Source organism: Heterocephalus glaber, unplaced genomic scaffold (assembly GCF_053883595.1).
Source record: "Heterocephalus glaber isolate CG9 unplaced genomic scaffold, H.glaber_assembly_v1.0 deba00001744, whole genome shotgun sequence".
Taxonomy (NCBI): domain Eukaryota; kingdom Metazoa; phylum Chordata; class Mammalia; order Rodentia; family Bathyergidae; genus Heterocephalus; species Heterocephalus glaber.
The window spans coordinates 3,703,235-3,717,395 of record NW_028258450.1 but is presented as its reverse complement, the minus strand read 5'-3'; the positions used below and the strand labels follow the sequence as shown (position 1 = coordinate 3,717,395).

The window sequence follows — 14,161 nt, the reverse complement described above, 5'->3', positions numbered from 1 at the left end:
TCACCTTGCAGGAGAAAGTAATCGGAGGTTGTGCGCTTCAGAGTGGCCTTTGCTTTCTCACTGCTCCAGTTCACCTCCAGCGCCTCTTTGACAGGGCAGAAAACCACCTTCTGTTGAACAAAGGCAGAAATGCTCAGGGATGAAATGTGTTGACTTTAAACCACAAAGCAGCAACTTTTTCATCTCAGAAATTCCATTTTTTAAAATTTTTTTGGTACCAAGGATCGAACTCAGGTCCTTGCACTTGCGCAGCAGCCGGCGAAACCACTGAGCTCAATCCCCAGCCCCAAGAAATTCCATTATTCAAACTTTACTGATCATTAAGAGAAGCGGAGGCCCACTCAATCAAAGAAATGCTTGCCGAGCACTTGCTGTGGGCCCCTCGTGTATGAGGAAGGACCCTGTGACAGACATGCAACCTGCACTGAGGGAGGACCAAGCTCCTCAACATGGCGCTCCACTCCACTCCCTTAATTCTAGCTGTATGCACACTGCACAAATACTTGTACTAGTGAGACGCAACAATGTGCATCTAAAGATATTCAATAAAATATTTTTTATAATATTAAATAAAAACCAACTAAAAATTAAATGTTTCTCAGAAGAATGGTTTGATGATGAATGACAATAATGGTAAGAAAAACAATAATCAGTATGGGACAAAATCTATAGAAAAGGCTATGGAAACAATAGCATTTGCAAAAGCCCTGGGGTAGCAGGAAGTCTGGCTGAAACTTATAACGCTAAATCAAGTTATCTTTGGTGTTGGGGGTTGAACCCCAGTCTGCAAATGCTCTATAACTCCTTAGCCCCAAATGAAATTATCCTAAAAAATGTAATGATGTGTTTTATTTTAAAATATAAACAGGGCCAGACATGGTGGTGCATGCCTGTAATCCCAGCACATGGGAGGGTGAGACAGGAGGATTGCTTCAAGTTCAAGGGCAGCCTGGGCTACATAGTGAGTTCAAAGCTACCCTGAACTTCATAGTGAGATCTTGTTTCAAAAACAAACAATATAGGGCTGAGGATTTAGCTCAGTGGTTCAGCTGCCTGACTTGCAAGTCCAAGGACCCGAGTTCGATCCCCAGTACCAAAAAAAAAAAGCCAAACCAAAAAAACCCCACAAACAATATAAATATATATATGAACAATTTTTCTAATTTTCTATAATAAACAGGTATTATTTATTACCTCCAAACATTAGAAAGTAACCAATACAAGGCACATGGCTCTTCCTTATCATGAATAATTCAGTCCAAACCCAATTGCGGGGAAAACACCACCACCCAGCCATTTGCTGGAAAGGACAAAGCAAAGCCAGAGTGCCCACAGGAGTTGGGTGGCCTGGCCAGAGGATTAGAGCACAGTAAGGCGAGGGAGCCATTCCCCAGGGCAGCAACGGGAGACTGACTACACTCGAGGCTTGATGCAACAAGTGGTATTTATTGAGAATTTTGGGAGCTGGGTTGACTGCAGAAGAGAATTTGCGAGGAGAAGGAATCCTAAACTGGGAGATAACAATGTGAACTCCTTTTTAATATTCATGGATACATAAATGAATGTGTATATGTGAGTGTGTATATATATTGTGTGTGTATATATATACATACACACACACACACACACACACACACACACACACACCCCAATACTAACTAGCTGTGTCTGCCCAAAAGCAATGATACCCTAGTAACACAAGCACACTTCACTTCCACATCATGGTTTCTAATCACCACTCCCCACTCCCAGAAACATTTCTCCTTAGAGAAATGGCTGATCCAAAGCAGGGGGGGTGGGGGTGGGGGTAATAAGAGGAGCCTGGAACACCTTATTGCTAGAAAGTAAGGAAGTGCTCCCAGAAGTCAAGAGCAAACAGGAGCCAGCTTAAAGAAGCTCTCACTGGGCCAGGGGTTTAGCTCAGTGCCACCACACCTGCCTGGCAACCACAAGGTCCTGAGTTCGATCCCCAGTACCAAAAAAACCCAGCTCAAATCTGGGACAGTTTAACAATAAAAAAATGCGATCTAATAAATAAAACAACATCTTAAATAAACTGGAATCCATTAGTCTGCAGACCTACAATTAACTAAATTAGCTAGAAGTTTGATGAGGAATGAGATATTAACATGGTCAAGTGCCTCTCCACAAAATACATGTTATTCACATAAGGCCAAGAGTAACCTCAAATGCGAAGTCTGCAAGGCAGGGGGCAGAAGGAGTAACAATTTTTTTTTTGGTACCAGGGATCAAACTTGGGACCTTGAGCTTGTGAGGCAGGCACAACAACCACTGAGCTAAATCCTCGGCCCTCACATGTGAAGTCTGGCAGACACCTTAAACAATAGATGTTAACATTACCAACAACCATGTGCCAGATCACAGGATGCAATGGGAAGAATGAATTCCCATATAGTCTTGCCACAGATGTATAACTGGCATCAAATCGCAAGAAAATATCAGATAAACTAAAAGAGATTTTTAAAATGATCAGCTTGTAATTTCCAAAGGTGTCATGAAAATCCAGATGTATTCATGATCATCAACTGGATCCTGGCACCGTTAAGGATCTTACTAGAACTGGTAAAACTTACTAGAACAACTGGTAAAAAAATTGTAAGACCTGACAATTAAAAGGCAGTGATGTGGAGCCAGGGATTTAGCTCAGTGGTCACCGCCTGCTGCCCAAGCGCAAGGACCAAAGTTCATTCCCTGGTACCGAAAAAAAAAAAAAGGCAGTGATGTATAAATCTGATTTCTCTTGTGATGGCTAGTTTGTGTTTACAGAGAACACCCTGCTTGAGAAAAGAGACTAAAATATTTGGGGGTATTAGGTGGGGCACTGTGTTGGGATCTTATCCTCAAATAATTCAAATAAAACAATTCTTAGTACAACCCACAACTACTTTTCAAATTCTTTTTTTTTTTTCAAATTCTTAACTATGACGGCATCTGCATCCTTTGGAGGATGCAGGTCTTTCTTCTTTTCTTCTCCCTCACCCCACCCAGAGATAAATTAAAAACTATGGTAACACTGTAAATTTTTTGATGTGTTTTGTTTTTTTTGAGACAAGATCTCACTATGTAGTCAAATTGGGAGCTCTCACACCCCTTGGGAGGTCTATGTCCCACCTACCCCCAGCTACCTCCCCTTTTCTTCCCACCTCTGAAAGGGTTTCTACCTGAGGATGCCCACTGACCCTTCCCCACCAAAAACATTTGCTCCTCAGCCCTAGGCATCTGGCCACTGGACAAAGCCTGCAGCACTGTGGAGGCAGACCGGGGGAGAAGCCCATAAAACACCTGCAGAGTACCCTTAGGGTTGTCTAAGCAAGATTCAGAGTGGGGTCTAGAACAAGAGAGTAAGGTAATTGTGCTCTGGTAGACACAAAGCCTTGATCTCAAGAAGGGCATGGGTGGAAGAAGGCCAAGGGTGGGTCTTTGGGAGCACTAGGACCAAGGGCAGAGGCCCTTTTTGCCTGGGCCTAAGAGTAGCGCTATTCCCAGTTCTACCTCTAACTTGTGACCTTAGGCAAATTAATTTACTTCTCTTGGGCCTATCTGTGTGACTTTTAGAGATGTTTTACGGTGTGTGGGAAGAAGGCCCCCTGGTGGCCCTCTCTGTAACGTGTACTAGTTCCCAGCCATAGGTGACAGCTAGAGGTAGGTAGGCAAATGGCCCCAGCCAGGCCAATGTGAGATTCTCTTCTGGGAATCGAAAAGTGAACAGATACATTAATGATGGCACTGAGGCTCAGGACCTCCAGTGCTGAACCACTCCCAGCAGCACTGGTTGTCCCATGAGCCTTCTCAGATCACATTTGTTATTCTGAACTACTCCAATATCCCTCCAATTAATGACTACTTTGGTTCCAACTACACAAACCTACTATTGCTGCTTCTAAAAATTAAAAACAGGGCCAGGGATTTAGCTCAGTGGTTCTGCCGCCTGCCTTGAAAGTGCAAGGACCTGAGTTCGATCCCCAGTACCAAAAAAAAAAAAATTAAAAACAAAGCAAGGCTTAAAAAAAAACCAAAACTTCAGAGGGCGGGGGATGTAACTCAGTGGTGCCATGCCTGCCTGGCAAGCTCAAGGTCCTGAGTTCAATTTCCAATAAAGTGGGGGAGGGGCTGCCCTCAGAACTGCTGGGCACTGTGGCACATGCCTGCAATTTCACCACTCTGGGAGGCAGGAGGATCTTAATTTTGAGGTCAGTCTGGACAACACAGATGGACCCTGTCTCTAAATACAAATTTTTTTAAATGGCTGGGGAACCAGCCCTTGGTTCAATTCCCAGTGCTGCAAAAAAAGAAAGAAAAGAAGGCAAGAGATTTAGCTTAGTATTAGCTTAGTATTCTCTTTCAATCTTACTGCAATCAAAAGAGAAAAAAGAAAAATCACTCCTCAACTATGGAATTTCTCAACTAATTCATGAAAGAGTACTGAAATCCCCCAAATTAGACACTCAGTATTTCAGAAGCAGAGGTAAAAACAAATCTGTAATTCTTGGTACATCGTGAATAAATCCCACTTGGCATATCTACATTTTAAAGACCATGATACAGTAGGCATTGTCAGGTTTTTTATCATTTCCAACAGCCAGACATGGTGCACGTCTGTAATCCCAGCATCTGGGAGGCTGAGGCAGGAAGACTGATGTGAGTTCAAGGCCACCTTGGGGTATATAGTGAGTACAAAGTCAGCCTGCACTATATAGAGACCCTGTCTCAAAAAAAAAAAATCATTTCCAACATTCCCTAATAACATGGACAATCCACAAAACAGAACCAAGAGCAACAATATGGGTGTGTGACAGTGACCTTTTATCCTAAAAGTTCTCCAGAACGACTCCAGTTTTCATATTTTTTTTCCATCATCCTTATAAAACTTCAGGTTACCCTACAAACTCTCAGGGGACTCACCTTGTAAATCACAATTGGAGCTGGTACCCTTGACCACACTCTATACTCTCGCCCCACTCATTCCTTCTGTCACTAGGCTGAATCTGAGAGGTCCCCAGGCTGAAATAACGAATCTATCCCACTCTTCTGTAGAAAAAGTTTGCATGTTTGCACAAAAAGCATTTTCAGAATGAGTCAGTAAGAGGCATGGGAAGGATTCATCAGGCAGAAGACTTTAGGATGCACTCAGCAATGAAGTCCAGCGCAGGTCTCCTGCCTAGTCCTCACTTCTATCCTAACTAACTTCCTCCACAGCTGGGGCACCTAAGCAGGTGCACTTCAGGCCTCTCCATCAGCTGAGGATCCAGGCACCAGGACCAGATGTGCTTCCCTGTACGCCACACAGGGCCTTGCACACATACAATAGGCGTTTTGTAGCTCATAGAGCTGGCTGTTTTGGGGTGAGGAAAGATAAAGTGACTCTGCCCCTGCATCTATCATTCTGTTTATCCTTCTCTGGAGGAATATTTGTCTAGGTTTGATGACTACCAAATTTGCACCTCTCATGCCAACTCAAACATTTCCCCTGGAAAATCTTTTCTGGATACTTCCTCACTAACACTTCATTGCCCTCTATCCTTCTCTCTCTCTGGTGGTACTGGGGACTGAACCTAGGGCCCTCATGAGCTACACAGCCCCAGCCCCTTTAAAAAATTCTTTTTGTGGGCCGGGATTTAGCTCAGTGGTTTCGCCGCCTGCTGAGCAAGTGCAGGGACCTCAGTTCGATCCCCGGTACCAAAAAAAAAAATTTTTTTTGTAATTTTGAAACAGTCTCAAAATTGCCCATGCTGGGCAAACTGCCCAGGCTGGGCTCAAGCTCAAAATTCTCCTGCCTCAGCCTCCAAGACTGCTGGGATTACAGGCTTGTGTCACAATGCCCACTTCATTGCTCTCCTTTATCTGCTGCACAGCAGTGTCTGTAACAGGCTTGTGACAATTCTTTTTTTTTTTGGTACCAGAGATCGAACTCGGGTCCTTGCACTTGCGCAGCAGGCAGTGAAATCACTGAGCTAAATCCCTGGCCCAACAACTCAATTCTGATGAAATCTGTCTTATGACTTCTCCTGGGGACTAAAGGAAGCAAACAAATTACAAGTAGCCTAGGCATTTTCCTACTGCCTTATTTATCATGATGGCACATGTGCTAAAAAAGCCCAGTATCTTCCTAGATGGTGTGAAAACCACAACTTCTGTTATTCCTCTTTGTTTTTTAAAGTTTCTAATTTAGGAGCACAAAGTGTACCTTGAAGCAAAAGTGGCTTTGTAACGTTTGGTTTAACCTAGGGATGGGGGGAGGGGAAGGGAACTCTAACCAGAAATCTTTCACAGGAACCAGGAAGTGGCTTCTATCCCACCCCCATTCTGTATTCTCTGCATAATCCAACTAGTTATTCTGTACAATTTAGGCAAAAGGGTTGAATCTGAATCCAGAATTTTTGAGTTCAAGCATAACGTCAAAATCACAAGGCCACTTCTGCCAAACTGGAGAAGGCATGTTATTATAAAGTGATAAAGCCATAGCTAAAACTCAGTTCGCCCTAGCCCTTCTAGAGTGCTCTTGGTAAGGCCACACAAAGACAAGGTTTGGAATCCCAGGGATTGTCATCAGGAATGTATTGAATGTCTCGCAACCTTGCGGGCTTGGGGTTGGAATCCAGGCTTGAATTGTACAAGTGTTAACAGCTGACTAACAATGTCAGCTGGGGAATATTTTGATATCTTCAAATTCGGCCCCATGTAGGAAGAGGCTGCACAAAAAGCTCAGACTGTACTTCCCTGAGGAATGGTGAGCGCCTGCTGTGGGTGCCACATTCTCCTCGTAGTGAGATAAAGTGGCTCCCAAAAGAGGTTTCCAGATCCACCCCAGTGGGCACCATCAGAACTGTATCTAGGGAAACTTCCAGCTGTGAATGGCTAACAAAGCTAGGGGCTCTGCATTTGAATGTAAAAGAGTGCCTCAAGCAGAGAAGCCCTTAAGCCATAAAACCCCCGCACACCAAGGCCAAGTGTCACACTTGTAAGAGGGTGTGATTTATAAATTGACAGCACCCACAAAGCTGCTTTTGTACTCCTCCGTTTGTTAACAATTTATCTCCCCCCCATCAAACTCAAGGAGCTATTCAGATGAAGCCTGACTGCTTGACTGAGCCTACAAAAGGGGGGGGGGGGCGGCGGTGTTTGAGAAAGAAAAGAACCAAAGTTTTAGCCAAAACACCAATGTTCAACTCTGGATAATTGCGGTCCTATGAACAGACACTAAAATTAGGGCTTAATAATTCTGCTGTATCACACTCACAGCACCAAGCTATTCCAATACAAACACAAAAAGCAAAAGAAAGAAAATCTTCAGTGCTGTCTTACTGGAGCCGCTAAGAGTTCCACTTTTGTGGCTTTCTGCAAGTCTCTTTTGTGGTTTCTGCACTCTTTAGAATGCCCCCTTTAGAGCAATTTTAACTTGACATTATGACCAGCTGGGTTTTTTTCCTCAACATTTAAATCTACAAAGCAAAAAGTAAATATGGGCTTGGTCATGTCTTTCCTCTCCGTTCAACAAAACCAATTCAGGCCACTTCAAATTGTTTTTCCCATCTCATGATTCCCTTCTCAGATTCCAATACTAACTACGGAAACCTTCGACTTCTGATCCTTTTCCCACTCCTTAAAATAAATTTAGTTCATTCACCAGATCCAAACCCCTAAAATAAACCACATTACAAAGCATATAACTAAATTGTGCATGGTAGCAGAGATGTGAAATCTCAGCTATTAAGGAGGCTGAGGCAGGAAGATCACAAATTTGAGGCCAGCTTTCATAACTTAAGAGACCCTGTTTCAAAATAGAAAAGGGCTAGGGACCTTGCTCAGTGGTCGAGTGATACTGGGTTTAATCTTCAGTACAGCCAAAGGTGAGGTGGGTATTCCTGTAATTCCAGATACTAGAGGAACATAAATTTGAGACTGCCCCAAGCAGCTTAGTGGGACTGTCTCCAAAAAAAATCCAAATAATAAGAAACTAAAAAAGAGGACTGAGAATGTAGATCCTTGGTAGAATGCTTGCTTAGAAGCTCAAAGCTGTGGGTTCAACCCCCAGGACCACCACACACACACACACTCCCTTTCTTTCTATACATATGTATACACACACGTATTTATTTATAGTAAGTATTATTAAATATTATTTGATGAAAGAAATCAGCCAGGGTATGGTGGCACATTGCCAATAATCAAGCTATTTAGAGAGGCTGAGTCAGGAGGCTCACAAGTTTGAAGCCAGCCCAGGAAATTTACTGAGACCCCATCTGAAAATACAAATTTAAAAAAAGACTACGGAAAAATTTTTTTTTTTTTTTTTAAAGAGGACTAGGGATATACAGCTCAGTGGCAGAGCACTTGCCTAGTCCTCAATTCAATGAGGGGAGGTATAAAGTGGCTCCTGTACACTTAGGACTATCAAATTGTCTATCTGAAAAAAATTATTTGTATAAAAGTAACAGCTTCTGCTCACAACAATCTTTCTGATACTACTCCATGCACCAGAGGTCAAAACTGGTAGTCCAAATAAGCCCCAATGGTGTGTTCTGTTTGGCCTCCACAGTGTTGAACAAACAGGGTTCAAAGCAATTTCAGCAGGCTGCCAGTGTTAAAAAATCTGGGCCAGTGCATATAAAAATCAGCATTTGTGATTCTCTTGAAAATTCACATCTGGAACTCCTTCCCTCAGAGTAACAGTTGATTGGCACTAGGTAACAGGCAGCACATAGGGTGGGAAAAGGATGGGCCCTCCCCTCAAAACTGCTTCACTGGGTTGCTTTTCTCATTTGCAATTGACAAGGCCCAGCTCCAATTAAGCCCCAGGGTTTCTGACCTCCCCCTGCTCCCCGAGTGACAAGTACTGCACCTTTTTGACCATTGTAGTCTCAGAGGAATCAAGTTTTGCTCTCTTGGTGTCAGGTCCATCTTCTACTCCTTGGCTAACTTTGGCAACTTTGGTTTTCTCCCTAGAGGATGACAAGGGGAGGGAATCGAGTTCTACTATCATGAATCTTGCCATCATTTTTTTAAAAAAGTATTACCAGCTCCAAGTAGGATGTTGTGTAAAGAGCAAACTCTTTGAAATCAAATAGTGGGTTCAAATCCCAACCCTGTCACAAAATACTTGATAAATCAGTGACCCACTCTGTGGGAACAACAGTCCCCAACACCATTAATGAAACAAGTGTAATAATATAAATTACTCAGCATACCGCCCTGCACATATAAACTCAATAAATGAAAGCATGGGGCCAAGGATTTAGCTCAGTGGTTCTGCCACCTGCCTCACAAGCACAAGGTCCCAAGTTCAATTTCCTGGTATCAAAAAATAAATAAACAAACAAATAAACAAACAAATAAATAAACAAACAAACAAATAAATGCAAGCAAGCAATTACTTTAGACCATTCTACTGGAATCATAAAATAAATATCCAGCCTTGTGTGGTGGCCCACGCCTGTAATCCAAGCACTTGGAGGCTGAGACAGGAGGATCACCGTGAGCTCAAGGCCAGCCTAAACTACATAACCAGACCCTGTTTCAAAAAACAAAAACAAAAGCAATCCAACCTTAATTCCTTCCTTCTGCTGTGGCAAGGCTATGTTAACCTAGCTTGCTTCTCCTTACTGTAACTTTATTTATAATATATCCAAAGAACTAGATATTTCCAAAGCCATACAATGCTCGAATTAGGAGACATTTTGAACACATTTCTCCTCCCTTCATTTTTAATTTACTGGCAAGAGAAATTTTGATTACTTCCCTGAGAGGCTGAACAAAAGAGAGCTGAGAACTGCTCTGGGTAGGAAGCTTTACCCCACTCCACCCCAGTCTCTCTTTACCTCTCATTAGCAAGTTGGGGTGGGGGAGAGAGTATGTGTCAGAAACTACAGCCAAAAGAGCCAACTCACATAGTTTTACAATGCTGCATCACCTGCCATCTTTCACGCAGAAGCTACAAATTCAAAACAGTACAGGTCCCATCATGTGAGAATTACCAGTCTGCAGCCTCAGTGTCTGAGATGAAGGAGAAGGTCTGTTCGTTCCACTAGAGTAATATGAATGGACACGGAAGCTTTTCCAACGTAGATCTCTGTTGTATAAGCTCCAGGGCTATCCATCTAATTATCCCTCAAACTGAAAGAGTCCTTTTCCTGTGCTGAAAATGTAGGTTCAACACCTGAACGCCAGACTGATCAAATACTCACGTGATGCACTCATGGTACAACTCCACTTGCTTTAGGCTTTAGATGATCAGACTCATTTTGGAGGGCAGGGGCCATACCTCCTACAATTTTGAACCCACACCCTATTGTATTCAGTAAGTTGTCAATGGCTTGGTCTGAGGATGTTCTAAGTATTACAGTAAAATACTTTTCTTAGATACTATCATTCCTACCAATAAATAAAACTAAACTTGGAAATATTCCATTCTCCCTTCCACGCTCAACTTACTCTACAAACTCATGCTCTCCAAGATTGGCAAATGTGTATCCATGGTAGCCAAAAACATCCCCTGTGAAGAATTTGATGCTGTTTTTGTGACAGATCTGGTCAACATTAACTATGACATCCCTGGAGCAGCATGTCAGACACACCTGCAGAAAGAAAGAAATTGGCTGGGTGTGAGTTTTGCAAACTGTGAATCACTGCCGTAATGTCTAAATAAACCTTAATGAACACTCAGTCTCTCAGGGCATGTTGAAAGCCAGTTTCAAACTGGTACAACAGGTTCTTTGCGTGCTCTGAGTAGAAGACGAAAGAGAAGCTACAGGTTTCAGTGTGCAGAAATTGTAAATTATGTGTCAGTCACCTTCTGCAACCAAAAGAAATGTTTAGCTACAAAAGTAAAAGCCATTAAAATAAAAAAGTAAAACCCATTTAGTGAATGTTTCCCCTAATCCATGAATATATACTAACTACACAGTTGTCATGAAAAAGATAGCAATTCAGCAAGCTATCTCTAAACTAGAGACTAAATCTATTAAAATTCAAAGAAGCTATGGTGAGAAGCAAAAACATTTTTTTAAACTGACCCAAAGGTCATATTTCAATAGGAGAGCATTCCTCCTTCTCTTGATTGATATGTTAAGAAGATAAATCCTGTTGAGATTTTTCCACAGATTTTGGTGTGAAACTTTATCTGAATTAAAGAACAAAAGAAGAGGTTATAGGGCAAGCAACCTTCCATTCTAACTTAAGACAATAAACTAGTGATTCACTCAGTGGAGTTATCAGTGTTGTTCTGCAACCTGTAGGTTATGTTCCAATAGCCTGCTATGCTGGAAATAGCCAAGTTTTACTGCATAAAACACCATCTTTTTAGAAGAAGCTTTGTGATCACCATCAAAAGATAACTTTGGGGGGCTGAGGAGTTAGCTCAGTGGTAATTGAGCCGCCTCAGTTGCCGCCTGCCTTGCAAGCGCAAGGTCCTGAGTTTGATCCCTGGTACCAAAAAACAAACAAAAAAATAAATAGATAACTTTGGGGGCTGGGAATTTAGCTCAGTGGCACCGTGCCTGCCTTGCAAGTGCAAGGTCCTGAGTTCGATCCCCAGTACCAAAAAAAAAAAAGATAACTTTGGGCTAGGGGTGTAGCTCAGGGGTACAGCATTGGCTTAGTGAGGCACTAGGTTCAATTCCCAGTAGTGAGGAAGGAAGGAAGGAGGGAGGGAGGGAAGCAAGCTTCTAAACTGCACATGCTTTCTCTTGAACATAAGGCCATGTTCAGTTGATAGTCTCTTTGCTGTTGTCTAGCAGACTGGGTACTGAAATAACACTCACAGAAAGAAAAAAGAAGAAAAACACCCAGAAATGTGTTCCTTTGGTGTTTCAAAGGATGCAGCCACCCAAGGAAAAATGACATCTAAAAGACAAGAAAGCCACCGTGAACATGCAACCAAATGATGAAATAAAACCCCGCAGAGTCAAAAGTGCTTAGAACTCCTGTGCGGACCAACCAAACATGACCCACAGAGAAGTCACCCTCATCCCATGCACGTGTGTTACCTGGCCATACTGATCTGTTCTTACAAACCTTGTCTCTAAATCTACAAGTTTAAGGGACATCTCAAATAAACCAAATGTGGTTACAATGCATAAGGAAATTAAGAGAAGACTTAGCAAATGGAGAGTGCCGCAATATCTGGAGTTATAAAATAGAAGGGACTGAGGAAAAAGGGCAAAGGCACAGATCCATCATCCCAATTCCATGTTGGACAGATGTATGCATACTATAAAATACAACAGTGTGATGATGCTGGGGCTGGTGGCGCACGTCTGTAACCCCAGCACTTGGGAAGCTGAGGCAGGAGGATCATCACAAGTTTTTGGCCAGCCTACAATACATAAGGAGTTCAAGACCAATCTGAACTATATAACAAGACCCTGTCTCCAAAATAAAACAGCAAAAAAGCAGTGTGAAAAAACAAACTAGCCAAGGGCCGGGGATTTAGCTCAGTGGCTTCACCGCCTGCTGAGAAAGCGCAAGGACACAAGTTCAATCCCCAGTACCAAAAAAACAAAAACAAAAACAAAAAAATAACTTTGGGCCAGGGATTTAGCTCAGTGGTTCCAGCGCCTGCCTCGCAAGTACAAGGTCCCGAGTTCTATCCCGGGTACCAAAAAAGCCCAAAAACCAAACTAGCCAACCCAAATTCTAACTTCGTATGTAATAGGCCTTTCACTTAAAAACAAGTACCTCCTTCATGACCCTTCACTGTTACCCTGGATTTGTTAAGCTTTCCCAGGATTCAGGGTACTATTTCTGAAAGATCAGGCACTTACAGAGAATTTAACTTATTCTTTCACCTCTGCATAGAACTGTCAGTGAAAGTAAATGAGGTTGGCTATGCCTCATTGGGCTTATATTCTTTTTTTTTTTTTTTTTGGTACCAGGTATCTAACTCAGGACCTTAGGCTTGCCAGGCAGGTGCTGCACTACTGAGCTATACCCTGGGCCTTTGGACTTATGACTATATTGAGTTTGCCTTGTTATCCATAGTCAAAGCGATTGTGAAAATGAGGCAGCCACAGGTCAAGATAAGGTATGTTCTTTCTTAAAACTAAACATGAGCTGTAGTTTGATACAGTATTTCTAAAAAAAAGTGCTTCTGCCACTGAAGTTAACAACTTGTTATGTTTTGCAGAGAAAACATTTATAATACTATATATCAAAGCTATGTGCAAAGATTCTAGAAGGAAGTCAAAATACCAATGCTGAAACGTGCTTTGGAGGACATATGCCCAGAGAAGCCAGCAGACAACTCATTACAACCACAGCAGGTCCAACAGATGGGATCTACCTAGCAACATATTCATGGGATATACTCAGCTAGAAAAGAGCAGCTTAAAAATTTACTTGAGAAAAAGTTCAGAATTTAAGATTTGAAGGCTCTAAAACACCTACAACCAGTGCTTTAATTTGCTTAATTCCCCTAGCAAGCTTTACAGTAAGAACTTACTGCATCAAATTGAGTGAAAAATGACTCAGGTTTCTTCTCAATATCCTCAGTGTCCACTTTCACATCCACCATGGGGTTGAGATTCTGGGCTCTTTCCAAAGAGGCTTCAGCTCTATTTCGGCCAATGGACCCAGTTCGAATCAGGAACTGAGCTCCAGGATCACCTGAAGATACCTAGGAATAATTTTTTCTTTATTCTTGATTTTTTTTTTCTGGAAAATAAATTTCAAAGACAATGAACTTCCTATTTTAAAGGATAGCTGGGCCAGGAATTTAGCTCAGTGGTTCCGCCACTTACCTCTCAAGCACAAGGTCCCAAGTTTGATCCCCAGTACCAAAAAAAACCCCCAAAAAACAAAAATAAAGGATAGCTAAAATACTACCATCAAATTGTATTACTGTTTCCGGTGCAATCTGCCTAATACAGATTATACTCTCTTCTGAGATTTAAAACAGGACAGTTAACTTTTTCAAACTAGTCGTTAATGGTTAAAGAGCACCCCCTTGTGTTTATAAGGGAAATTTGCTCTGGGCCTTTCTTCTTCCATTAAAATTTGCTTACATTTCTAGCTTCTAACAAAATGACTGGCTACCACTGGTAAGAACACAGATTTTACCAGGTGTGGTGGCACACGCCTGTAATCCCAGCACTCGGGAGGCTGAGGCAGGAGGATGGCTGAGAGTTCGAGGCCACCCTGCTGCCTT

At 42.3% G+C, this 14,161-nt stretch overlaps 1 protein-coding gene across 3 annotated transcripts in view; it reads right to left on the bottom strand.

Annotated features, from left to right (window-relative positions):
• Positions 1-14,161, bottom strand: part of Sae1 (SUMO1 activating enzyme subunit 1) — a 71,304-nt gene that overhangs the window by 39,255 nt on the left and 17,888 nt on the right. For all 3 annotated transcript variants that reach the window (XM_013066350.3, XM_004867075.4, XM_004867074.4), the window contains exons 3-6: positions 13,457-13,630; positions 10,450-10,592; positions 8,861-8,960; positions 5-110 (exon numbers count right to left, since the gene is read on the bottom strand). In XM_013066350.3, coding sequence (XP_012921804.1) covers positions 5-110; positions 8,861-8,960; positions 10,450-10,592; positions 13,457-13,630 — 523 coding nt within the window. The remainder of the gene's footprint in view (positions 1-4; positions 111-8,860; positions 8,961-10,449; positions 10,593-13,456; positions 13,631-14,161) is intronic.